Source organism: Fulmarus glacialis, unplaced genomic scaffold, assembly GCF_000690835.1.
Source record: "Fulmarus glacialis isolate BGI_N327 unplaced genomic scaffold, ASM69083v1 scaffold6791, whole genome shotgun sequence".
Lineage (NCBI taxonomy): Eukaryota > Metazoa > Chordata > Aves > Procellariiformes > Procellariidae > Fulmarus > Fulmarus glacialis.
Window position 1 is genome coordinate 35,292 of NW_009193302.1, and position 13,666 is coordinate 48,957.

The 13,666-nt window shown below is 37.0% G+C and overlaps 1 protein-coding gene across 1 annotated transcript in view; it reads right to left on the reverse strand.

The window, feature by feature from the left end:
* KIFAP3 (kinesin-associated protein 3) overlaps window positions 1-13,666 on the reverse strand; it is a 65,743-nt gene that overhangs the window by 29,570 nt on the left and 22,507 nt on the right. The window contains 7 exon segments of the mRNA XM_009587389.1: window positions 2,791-2,876; window positions 4,351-4,482; window positions 4,833-4,958; window positions 5,174-5,339; window positions 6,292-6,404; window positions 7,778-7,886; window positions 12,380-12,480. Of these exon segments, the coding sequence (XP_009585684.1) occupies window positions 2,791-2,876; window positions 4,351-4,482; window positions 4,833-4,958; window positions 5,174-5,339; window positions 6,292-6,404; window positions 7,778-7,886; window positions 12,380-12,480 (833 nt within the window).

Below are 13,666 nucleotides of genomic sequence, written 5' to 3' on the forward strand. Positions count from 1 at the left end.
TTTCGACAAAAGGGATATCTCGCATCTACCAGTGCAAATCCGAGACTCCCCAGTACATACTATGCTAAAACAGCACATCTGTTTCAGTTCATCAATGGCAGAGTCCAGCCAAGCTATATTAAACAAATCATCACTAGTGTAACATTTCCACAATTTCTGTGACAATTACTTTACTACAGAAAGCGTATCTCCCCTAAGGCTTATAAGGCATCTGATTTTCTTCAGTGTTATTTCAATCACACTTTATAGGGCTTATTGATGAGTGAAAGAAGCATTTGTCTCCCTGAGAAGAAATTACTTTCAAATCTCTTTTCTCCAACATCTAGTTTCTGATTTCCATCATCAGAAGAACTAATCCTGTCAGCATGTATGGAACAACAAGACTGAAAACTTAAGTTTTTCTTGTTGCGAGTTTAGCACAGATAAAAAGTTTCACCAATCTCAGAGACTGTCTCAGAAGGCACTGGTTGTGTAAAATCGCCACAAAACCAAGAACCTCAGTGTTTAGAGGCTGCTTTACCATATCCTCTGAGCTGAATGGCAAAACACCAGTCAAGATCTGAGATTCTGATAACTTACTGTTTCATGTTTTCTTCCATCACCATCTAGAACGTGTTGCCTTTTTCGCCTGTGATTTTTGGTACTGGGAGACAATGTGCAACCAGCTTACAACATTGCTGAGAAAGCAATCAATTAGTGGTTCTCTCTGTCTTCCAGAAAAGAGGGCATATTGTGCTTCCCGTTCCCCACAGGGGCATGGTGTTAGTTATGGTTTATACAACTTATAACCCAACAGCTAGATAATACAGCTGAAAAGACCTTCTCAGAAAGGGAACTCTCCTAACTTACCAGTGAACACCATTCTAAGTGTGGCACTGCTCCACAACCAAAGAAAAAAATAATTTACCACCTCACAAACTACTCTCAGTATGTGCTTGATATCTTCTCCCCTATTCCCAATAACAGTAGTACCACATCATTTCCCCCTTTTATTCTTCCTCAAGGCCCTAGAAGTCCTGTCCAATGCTTCTTGCAAGTCGAGAAGCCTTTCCCATCCATTATTATAGCACTCCTCATTTACTCACGGCTAGCATAAAGATTACCTCTTTTTAGGAAGGAAGAAAAAGCCAAGTACATTTTACTCAGATGTTAATATTGAATATGAAGCTATATCTTAATGTATTTATTCTTCTAGATTTTATAAAAATAAGTGTTGCTTAATAATATTACTAACATAATTTTTCAGTAACTACTGAAAACTACAGATATTACTATGTATCACGTTGTAAAGCTCCCCCATATGAACAAATCAACGCCTGAGACACTTGGAAATTGCACTGGCCCCAAGATGAAACAAGCATTGGAAGGACTCAGATCGTCCGGCCTCTCCCAGAAGATAAAAGTCTTTCTACTGTTTCCACTGGAGATGTCCCTGGAAAAAATTGATCTTGGTAAGCTGAACATAATGCCCATGATAAATAAGTACTAAGTGCAAATTCACCATAGTTGAAATCTTGCCCTTAATGAATGTCAACGGCAACTCTTGATATGGAGCACAATTTTCATTCCATACCTCCATGAAGCAAAAACAGCCAGATAAAAAGAATTCCAACACAGAAAATGTTATGTCATTTTACTTCTTTTTTTAGATTAATATTAAGTTAGAAGGCATTACTAATGAGTGTAACAGAAAAAGACAAAATAGACTATACTATTGTGCAGCATAAGTTAGGTCTTACACTATATTAAACCTTTCAGAGAACAAACTGCAATATGCATAATTCAACTGAAGAAGAAACTAAGTAGATGGTAGGAAAAGCATTAAGGTAGTCAAAGATACTGCTCTTGACTCATAGTTAAGTTCTCTTTGGCTATAAGATTTAATTTCACGACAGCTACTCTACATCCAAAAGGATATACAGTCTGTACAATCCTAAGACACTACAAAATACTGAAATTTCTTTTGTCAAGAGAAGTCAAGCCAATTAAACAGGCCAGGAGGAATTTTAACAATGAAATGCAACTTTTAAGTGGAATCAGTTTCACAATGTCTTTACTTCATTGAAGAACACCACAGAAAAATATTAATGCTTCTAGAGTCAAGGATCCCCAGAAGCAGATTATACATGCTATAAATGCTATGAGAGCTGATAAAGCAATAGCACTTCATAATTTAATATTCTTTCTTTTTTCCAAATTAGCAGTTTAGTACAAGACAACTGTTCCAACAGTTTATCGTGATCAATGAATAGTTGGACAAACTAAGCCATGTAGCTAAAGGAAACCTATCCAAGAGTTGAAGACAATATTAAAAAGTTAAATATTATACTGACTGTTTCACTAGCAGAAAACAGCCTGCTTTAGGATCGCCGCCCATATTTTCTTTTTGAAACAAATACTGGCATCAGGCAATGTAGAAAAGCTGAATAAAAGCTGCTGGGTAACGAGAGCCATTTGTTTGAAGAATTAAGAAATAGTGAAAGCTTAACATACTTATGCAATGTGATTAATTTGTTTAATTATAAAAGCACTCTTTGAAAGCGTCTGTAGCATAAAGCTAACTGGTATGAATTTTCAAAGTATATATGCAGTTTTTGGAAGTTTGGTACACAGCCTAGATTAATGATTGTCATTGTCCCATGAAAATTCACCCTTTACCTATGTGATTAGAAAGTTGCACATGAAAAATATTCTCAATTTGCAAGTTATTGGTACTTAGTTATTTTAGAATTATCTCATGTAAAGAGGTTCTTTAAGGATAGATGATTAAAAAAAAAAAATCAGACCTACCGCTATAATATCCAGAGTGTTGTCACAAACTTTGCGAATCTCAGCATTTTTATCATGCATCAGGTCTATAAGATATGCTGGAGCCTCTGGAAAGAAACCGTTAAGGATAAAAGCTATTTTTTTCACAGCCCGGGGATCTTCCAACTGCAAATTTCATTAAGAAATGTAGTTAGGGATTTTCCAACACATGTGAAGTTCAGCAGCCCTCCCCCAACCACTTTTTTTCTTTTTAAATCACATTTTAAGATACCCAAATATTCTTCAAAATTGCTGAAGGAAAATAACATGCCCCTTACAAAGAAAATACATTCTGATCTGTTAAAGGAAATATATGCACCTAACAGTTAGTCCAAAAGGCATAGATTCTGTGGAATGGTTTAATCTTTTGAGAGTGTTACCTTTGCAACCTTCAGAGAGTTTTCTTGTTTTAAAAAAAGATTTCCAATATATGTGTCTCAAAAATATTGAAGATAATCTATTGTGCAAACGATAGCACTAATACTAGTCTTGTTCAATTTGAAAGAGAAAAGCATTATTCAAATGTTTGTGCTTTATCATTACAGATATAAAAAGAGATGCAAATTTTTTTTTTTTTTTTTTTTAAAGCTAGCCACCTAGGAGTCCAAATAGGAGACAAAGAACAACATCCCAAATGGTTTCTCAGATATTTCACAGAGCTCAAAGGAAAAAGGACATTAAGAAGTAGTTCTTGCACTGTTAGCAACGTAATCACTAATCTGCTATCCCTACAAGGGCTCCATTCAACCTATTCTTCATGTTTCAATAAAATGTAACATTCAGTTAAGGCCCACAAAGACAGCTAGTGTCTCTTTCCACAGTTTTTGGATCATCTGAATAAGTTCAACATCAGCAGTGATTGAAAGAATAAGTGGTAAAGACTGAATAAGAGTTATAAGTGCCATACAAAAAAAATTGAATAGATCCATGACATGAGGAAACTGAGGAACAATTCAGTCATCAGACAGGTGAAAAAAGGAGAAAGAGGAAAGCCAGGAACAGAAATCAAAGTCTCCATAGTGGAAAGAGTTGGGAGACTTATGCCAAACATAAAATTCAAAGAACAATTAGGTGGACAAAAAATACAGAGCAGGCATTATTGATGTTGTCTAAACTGATGTAAGAAAGAATGCTATTAAAGTATTTTAATCCACATAACTTCAGACTACGCAACATATACGCATAATGGTGCAGTGCAAGAAGTTTGTCTATGCTCTGTGTAAGTTTTTCTATGGACTATGATTTTGACTATGATTTTAAAACAAATTCATACAATAATTCAGACTGGATAGTAACTAATAGGTCATCTGGTCCATCCTAACCCCCTCCCTGTTTCAAAGCAAACTAACTTTTAATCTCTGCTATTAATCTTGCAGTCCCTCTACATGCCTACACTGCTTGGATTTTTTCTTCAGCTGAAATAAACCATTTAACAAAGAAACCTCTGAGATCAGAAGGTTTATGCAAGAGAAATATAGGCCAAACATCAGTGATGGCAAATTAAGTACTATAATTCTAGATGTTTAATCTTTAAAAAGATACGGGTTTCCTTGATAATGACATCTCTGGTGGCTTGGTGGAAGACCATCTGATAAAATACATAGATGATCTGGCAGACAAACTCATCATCTTCACAAGGAAAAAAAAAGCAATTTCAGATCTCACAACTAGAAGCTCTTGATGCTTAGAGAAAGCCCAGCTCTTACATGTCAGCTAGACAGTTCAGTGATATGCGTGAGATTTCATCTCCCGACAACACAAAAAGAGTGTTTTCTTCCCTGCTCCAGTCAAGTAGAAAGACCACAGATTGCAGCAAGAGTTGTGGAGGTGTGGGAAAAATTAAATCTATTAGACCACTAGTCAGTATCTCTCTATCAATAACAGAGTAATTCTTCCTCCTTTCATATACAAAACAGCTACCCATGCCTTGCAAGAGAAAATGAATGGTGCATTCAGTTACAGTATAGCTATGTCAACTAAACTTCTCTGATAAACAAGACCTAAAGTCAAACATGGCAATATACCATTTAGAAGCTCAATGAGCGCAGGAATGATTCCAGATTTAGCCAGCAGAGCAGCGCAAGAGTCATCCATAGAAACTGTTCCAATCATTATCACCACTTCTAAAACGAGGTCATCTTCTGCAGAACCTGGTAAGTCAGAAGGCAGAAGTATTACCTCTTAGAAATTCTTAATCTTTTGGCAGTTGTATATTTTCCTGTAGATACGATTCTGTTCTTCAGTGTTATGTTTCCCCAGACAATCACAAGTTATAAAGGTAAACAGAATCTACTCTGAAAGAGCACTCTAAGTATTCTTTGAGAGACTCTACTCTGAAAGACTAACCAAACTTCTTTGTACAGACCTGGTTTTAGTTTATCCTTGAGGTATGGAACCAGTTTGTACTCTTTCAGCACAAGTTCCCAGTCCAGATCTGGTAAGGTCAAATTTGCAAGTGTTCCCAGGCATTCAATCACAAATTCCTCTTCTTCATCATTTGATATTTGAGCTGCTAAATCACCAACATAATCCTAAAGAAAATACAGCAACAAACATTACAGGTGAATAATCTGGAGTTCTGAAGTACTCACAACTTGGTCAAATCAAAACTAGTTCTCAAAATAAAGCTAAGGAGACTTTTCTCCTGAAATGAGGGCTAATAAGGCAGTTTCAATTTCAGTTGAAGAATGATCCAAGAAAACATTTCAGCATTCTTCCTCTCCATCCTTTCACTTTCAAGAGACGTGGATCATTTGTTCAGATGTTCCAAAAGTAGCTACTATACACACAGTTTGAGAAAGCTGTTAGAAAATAAGGGAAAGAAGATGGCAAACACCATATTGCATTAGTCACAGTAATGGAGTCCTCTTCCTAAAGATTTTGACAAGTAACAACAAGATTTTCAGGGGACTTTAACAGGGGAGTCATGGATTCTACTTACTAATTCCATACTGCTTTAAAGACAATTTGATATTGAATCTTCATTTGAACAGTATGTTTAAAATTTGCACAATTAGGATGTCGTGTTTCCCCCCCTTCTTTCGAAAGGGCAGCTTTACAATGTTAACTGAATATTAAGTATTCAAAATTTAAGAATATCTAGTTATACAAACTACTTGGCACAGTGAAAAAAAAAAACACTTTATTTTGCCCTCTAGCTCTAAAAACAGACATTTAGGATAACTGTTAATTGTTATGATGTGCACACCAGCAGTTGGTTTTTTTGTTTGCTTGTTTTTGTTTGTTTGTTTTGGAACAGGGACTTACTGGATACAGCTTAAAACCTGTTTTCCCTGTAGTGAGGGATCCAAACCCTGATATACCAACTGAGATAGCCTTATAAAACAAAACATAAATCAACCCATGACAGCCAAGAAAACTTAAACTGGACACCCTGTAAAGACAAAACACAGGAGCTCTTCAAAGCCAGTCTTTTCCAGTAGGAGGACTCAGAGACCACATTAGGTAATAGATAGTACTTACAATAAACAGGCTTTTAGTTGGCCCATCATGCTGTGAAATATTCCTGATCATCTTCATTAACAACGGGTCCTTAAATTTTAAAGCCCGCTTCATTAACATTTTCAAACCGTTTCCTGGAAAGAAACAGACACTTCGAAAATCCTCCAAATAAAAAAATTAGGAAAGTACTGGCCGATCAAAAAAACCACCACCACACACAAAACCCCACACCTTTAACTTTTAAAAGTTTAAAAGGAACAAGTGAAGAATCTAGACAGGAACTATTTCTTCTTCCAAGTTTAAGTTGAAAAGACAAGACAAGACCTGCTCTGTATAAATTCTATAGCTTCTCTAAAACAACTACTATGGCCATATGTACTGGTGGGACACTTAAAGTCAGATAAATAACTAAATGCTTCAGGTGTGCTTAGTTATTTATTCAGACCAAGAAAGATTCTAGATCTGAACCATTATCTCAGCATCAGTGGAGATGCAGCACAGCTGGTGGTACTAGCTCGTAGACTTCTCTCCCCACTCCATGGAATAAATACATTCCTATGGTTTTACAAGATTATTTACCAGTCATGTAGACCATTACATGGGAATACACATAACAGACATACACAGATTTGAAATACTTGATTGCACAGGACAAGTCCACTGTTACCATTATGTTTCCAAAAGATCACCTTGCCTATCTAATAAGTGCTACTAGCTTGAATTTAATCTCTACCTTTAACATAAAATTGGATCTCCCTGCTCCCCCTTCTAGAGAGCTATGCAGACAATTTTAAAGTGGAATTGCTGGCCACAGAATCCATTGATTGTAGTCGTCCTTTTTAAAGTCTAGCAATTTATTACAGTAGTTCACAGTGAAAATTTTGAGCGCAAGTGAAAATTAGAATAATAATGTTCCACTTAAAACTGCTAGTATGAAAATAGTGAAACTTGCAAAGCAATCTAGAGAGCTACTGAATGAAATGCAGAACCCATCTATACCATGTAACAAACTACTAGAATCCAAAAGATGCTCAATTTAAAAAAAACTAATGGAAAGATGCAACTGAATGACATTACTGTGCTATTAATTTGGTACTGACAAGTAAAACATCAATTAGCTGAAGATGGATTTTAGGCACCAGGTAGAACAAAATCTTGATCTCTCCATACAGCCATAGTTTCCCAGAGTAATGTCATCAGTGTGTTTTACAGATCTACATGCACGTATGAGAGACGTGGGCATATGTGGCTACTCAGTGTCACTCCTGCCACCAAGACCAATTTTGGGGAGGATATGACCATTTGCTTGCAAACATTACCCAAACATGTGCATTTTATTTTTTTAAAATACATATACATATATAAATGCATAAATAACTCAAATATACATAATTTATATATAAGTGTGTGTGTGTATATATATATGTGTGTGTGTATATATATATATATATATAAAAAAAAAAGCATTGTGATCTCCAAGAAAACAGTAAGATTTCAGTATGCTTACCTTCACAGATAAGTTGTACATTTCTTTTGTTTGCAGCAAGGTTAATACAGAAAGAAATAAGTTCCAGGTCAACTCGTTCATCAGGACATTCAAAAAGCATCTTCATTAACTGCCAAGAAACACACACACACACGCTTAAGTCATTAATCTTTCCAAAGCATTAGAAGAGCAATGTTATGATGTCAACTACAGTAGCTTTTTTTTTTTTTTTTAAAATGAATATTCAGCATTTCTACAGACACAGTAAAGTTATGAAGGTCAAGGGCATGAGATGTATGGTTCCATTATTTGGGGATAACAATGTTTATAAAGTGCCAAAAATGGCAGCCACTCATCACCTTAAAGTAACTTGGGTTAGTTACATTTTATTGCTACACTGAATTTTTTATTTTTCCTGTTTTTTAACTTGTGAATGGATAAATTTATTTTGAAAGTTTAGGTAGATTTAATATAGGAAAAAAACAACTTAGTTCCACAGAAAGTCAGATTAATACCCAGCTGTTTAATGAAACTGACTCTGTAAACAGATACTTAACTGCAGAATAATTCTACTACTATTTTGCTTTGAGATTACTCTGTTGACAGGTAAATTAGCTGTGGTGTATCTGCAACAAGGTACTTTATCTTTGCAGTTTCCATTGCTAGAGCTGAACACTGCCATATACCAAAGACTTCTCAATACTAGTCCTATTCTTTTGGTAACGGGATAGAATGGGTTAACATAAGTAGACAATCACCTATAATGCTGTTGCAACTGTTCAGTAAGTGTCAGTGAATTCCCAGATAATTCCTTAGGCAAATAACCTATGGCTTGCCATCACTTTATACACCTGGTGCCTGTATTGTCCATTACATCACAGGCTATCTACCTAGTCTCATTTTGTTCAATATGAACTTTTTTTGAAATAGCATATTGAATATACATGACTCAAATACATCCGTTTCTTTTTCTCCGTTTCTAACCGTGGCAGACAAGTTGCACGGCTTCCTCATTGAGGGGCTGCAGGACATCACCCTGTTTGCTCCTAAAACCTGCTCAGTTCATAAGACACATCAAGATTATAATGCAAAGCAGCGTGATGACAAGACTGAGATTACTGGAAGTAGAAACAACTGAACCTAAAGATAAGCTGGATGTAAGATACAAAAAACATAGCTCAGTTTGTGTCAAAAAGGGGTAGGGGGAGAAGGTGGCAACAACTAATCATTAAATATTTGTGTGCTTGCCCCCTGGTGGAAAGACAGTTTGTAATGCATTAAACACTACAGAAAGTGGGTAAACAACCCATTTGGGGGGCAAGGGGGAAGAAGGAACAATAGGATTGCAGGAATTTCACTCCGAAGTATTTTACTACAGCAATTCTGTATGTTTATCTATTACCAGATAGCAGGCTGTCATTCCAAATGAACCCCAAATAATAAAAAAAAAAAAAAGAAACCCCACCAAAAAACCAACATATTTAGGTTACAACACAGTTACTCATCTCTTTTTCTGGGACTTTCATGTACTAACTTAAAAGCTATTACTGATTTCTTCCTCCCTTGCTTAAAAAGGTAGAATCAGGTTTCCCTAGGTTGTTTAAAGAACTTATAAAATCCCTAGTTTATTAAATCCGTAAGCCTGACAGTCACATAAGAGTGAATTAACCAGAGAAGAAAGTTGCCACTTAACAAGTAGAACATGAGCATTCAAAAATCACCCCCTGCAACTCTTCTGTTACAAAACCTCTAAAAGCAGATTTTTAAAACCCTTCAAATAATTTGAAGGGAAACATTCTCATTACTTACACAATACAAAATCTGTAGAAATTAGATGTTTAACAAGATGGGATTACACTGTTAATTACTGAACTACTTCTCTATAAAAAGAAAAAATATATCCAGTTTCAATTAAAGCCGTTCAAATTTTAAAATAATAGTTTCGTATGAGCTCCATGTTTCCCATTATGTCTTCATTTAATTTGATTGCTTCTTGTGCCACTTCAAAAGGAAGAGTAATTGCTGCCAAATAGGAAATATTAAAATTAAATTTGTTCTGCTTTTACTATGTCCATTGTCATCTTTTACTGATTTAACAGGAAGGCAGTAAAAAGACTGCAGCATGTGCAATGAAGAGGCAGTAGTGTTCAATCAGACAAGTCCCATATTGAGTATCAGATACCACAGACCAGGACTGAAATCACTGTGTCTAGACTCTCTGGCACCTGCCTTCACTTATTTACCAGTGACCAGAGGCCAACCCCCACAGCTCTCTGTTCACATACACCTCTGTCCAACCCCCTCCCCAAGCCCAGCTCAAACATCTTTGAATGATTATGCCAGAACTGCATGCCTCAGGAATCTCTCCTGACCGGCTACTCCCTAACTCTGCTGTTTGAAGTGATGCTCTGGTTTCTGAACTTCAGCAGATAATGGCGGACAGGAGCAAAGGGTGCTGTCAAGAGAGGACGTTTACCAGCATTAAGCTGAAAAGAAGCTTATAGATCAAAGAGGGGCCAAACAGGACAACCGTGGTGGAAAACATGTGGGTAGCTGCGGAGAACCTTGCACGCTGCTCTGCGGTAAAATATTAAATATCACCATGACATCACTGCCTAACCATGCCCTTTGATTGGCCAGGTTATTACCAATAAAGGCTTTTATAAGCATCTGGATGGCATTTGCACCTATTTAAACAAAACACGCATTGCTGAGGTCTAAACAAGAATGACCTGTTAATACTCACTTTTAACTGTTACTAGAATAGCACCCACTAACTCCTACAATCCACAAGGATGTTTACCTGGGACAGCACGCGCAAGCCCTTGTCAAGCACTTCGCCTGTTCAAAATGACAACGGGGGATGGATTTTCCAATCACTTTCTACAACAGCTAAACATTCATTGTTGAGTATTTGCCAGTTTAGATGCACACCTTTCCCCAAAAGGAAACAAACCCACAGAAGGGCATGTACTACTATTGAAAAGAGAATTTGGTTTTCTAGGTTAGAATCAGATGGCAGGGAGTCCTTTTAAAAAGGTCATTTTCTTCTCCTGATGCCTTATCCAGTTTCCTATGTTTTCTGCTACCTCTGTCTTCTTTAATAACTGTCCTAATTTTGAACATCCGTTAATAAAATTTAAGCTCTGATTGTCCAGCTTGTCCTTTTTGAACAGTTGGCAGATGTGATCTGTGAATAATTACATCGACCACTGAAGCATCAATAGCCATAGGTATCCTTCAAATTTTGTAGTTATAGTCAAAGCCCAATGAGGGCAGCGGACTTGTTTCCTGCTCCATTAGTCTTTGGATACAGCTCTGTAAGCACTACTTTGAGCAGTCACGCCATCAGAACAACGACGTTCACCAAAGCTCAGAGTACGGTATCACTGAAGTTTCCACAGCCCTTTATTTTGGCACTGGGGATCTAAAAGCCATGCCAAGATTCCCTGAAAGCACGTCATAAGCAAGCCCTGAAACACAGTGCATGAATTCTGCTTTGGCCGGTAACTGCTCAGAACAAAGCAGGTCCCTCAGATCAAGCAAATGCCTTAACATGTAGTTGCTTCTTGTGGCAGAAAAGGCAGTCAGCAGGATGTTTACAAGACCATTTTGTAACATGTACTAGTTATTCCCACCAGTTCTCCCCTCTCTATTCTCTAAAATCCTCCTGTATTTGGAAAAACATCACCATTTTTGTCATGAGATAATGACCAGAAACATTCTGAAAACTTTTCCATGGCAACTTCCCATTCTGGATGTATTTGATGTTAAAAACATGTTTGGCAGGAAAGAAAATATCGTGGTGCAATTCTGAAAAAGCTACCGGCGAGCTTTTACACTTATGCAACGCAGGCTTTCTCAACCCCAACCTCATCAGGACTGAGAAAAAGATCAGTGAGAGGATTTGGTACTTGTTAAAAAAAAAAAACTACAACAACAAACAACACCACACAAAAAATATACACACAAAACCCAAAACAAATCCCCAAAACCCATGATATTGTGTCTGTGCTTGGATCAAAGACTATGACTGGAGACAAAAAGTTATACAACAAACTGTAGCCTGAAAGATCAGTGAAGAGCCTTGCATAGTCTTCAAGTCTCCCCTGTTGTGCATGCCTGCAGTTGGAAAAGGAATTGTCATGTAGCAACGTAACACTGCTTGGCTGGTTTCCAGTTCATATCCTGTAACACTGGAGACATTGAAATTTTGATACCCGATGGGATCAGAAAAGAATGCCTTCTAAAACAGTAAAGGAAATACTTTCCACGAGGTTCCCTAAGGACCTGCTGCGCTCAAGCTTTAATCTCTTTCAAGCATTCCCGATCTTCTGTAGAAATTTATCAGGTCACCTGTATTTTTACCAATTCATTGATGCAGCTCAAGTGTTAGCAGGACTGACAGAGAATATGTCACCTATCCTTTTTCTGTGGACCATTAAAAGACAGCAAGAACAGCCAGACTGCCGAGGAGTAGGTGATTCGCTACCGACTCAGCAGCACTGTGGTTGTTCCCACTTTCACCTGCGGGTGTCAGTGCGAGCTCTGCTATGAGTGAGGAAAAGACATGCACAGGGAAAGATGCATCTTAACCACCTCATCACACATAAAAGCACATACCTGTGGGATACAGTCAGTGTATGCAAACATTGATTTAAAGCGATCATCCATGCTTATGTGATACAGAATACACATGGCTACTTGTTTGTAGTTTTCATTTGCTAGAAGGAGAAAAAGTCCATATTAATAGAAGCCTGGTATTTTAAGTATTGTAAACATTTAAAGGGGGAAAATAAAAAGCACAAAAATCCTAACAGAGGGAAAATTTAAATCAGAAATGCAACATTAATGAAAGGGTCTGACCTGGCGCATCCAAATGAACAATGTATTTGTGCAAAGAGGGAACAAAGGCAATGCTAACTACTCCCCCTCTCCCCAGCACCTCAAAGCATTTCCTTAACCCCACTTTGCAAGAAATGTATTTTGTGAAAGGAACATTTAACAATGACAGGTCATCCAGAGAAAGCCTTCATCAGTTTCCAGCTAGGAAATTAAATATCAAATGTAATGCTCAATTAGCTGTAGATATTCCTGTTGAAACAACAAGCTTGTCTCCAAGTGAAATGATAAAAGAATGCACCAATGCCAGAGAGAAAAATAGTAACTACCACTAAAAAGTGTTGTAGAAGGAATTCAGTGCCCTTCAAGTAAATCACACACTCACTGTTTTATTAGCCTAAACGATATTATTATCCTGTGGGTGCCTTTTGTGTTTTGTACATTTCAAAGACAACAATAGTATGTTTCCACATTAATACTTACCAAAAGATTCTCAAGAAAAATTAGAGCAGTTAATGTGAGTAAGCTGTGAGGTATTTAACTGAAAGGTTCTATAAAACCAACTTAGACAAACGTACAAGTGTTTGTTAAGAACAACAGACATGTTTGATCCTGACTCACTGCTGAAATCTGCACTGAGCATTCTCTTGAGCTCTCCTCTAGCCCTACATTAGCAGGATACTGGCTATATATGGGATAAAACACTTATCTGAACATTTATATTAATTAGACCAGGATGTAATAAGGTCACCAACTCAGAATGCATTCACAGTTCTTATACAACTGATCAGAAATATCCTACCTCCCACTTCTATTTAAGCTAAATTGGAACATATCTGTTTAACACTTTTGCAAAGCATCAAGACCTCAAACAGCAACCACCACAGTTAAATTTTTCTTCTGCACACATCATTGGGAGCTGAAATTTCCTTTAAGCAGCAAGGATATGATGCCTTTATCCTGAGAATGCAAATTTGTGCCTTTTTTCAAAATTGAATTACCAAAAAAGACCCATGAAACCCTTCTGGCAGTTGCCATATAACAGTGAAGTATTCTTTCCCATGCCAA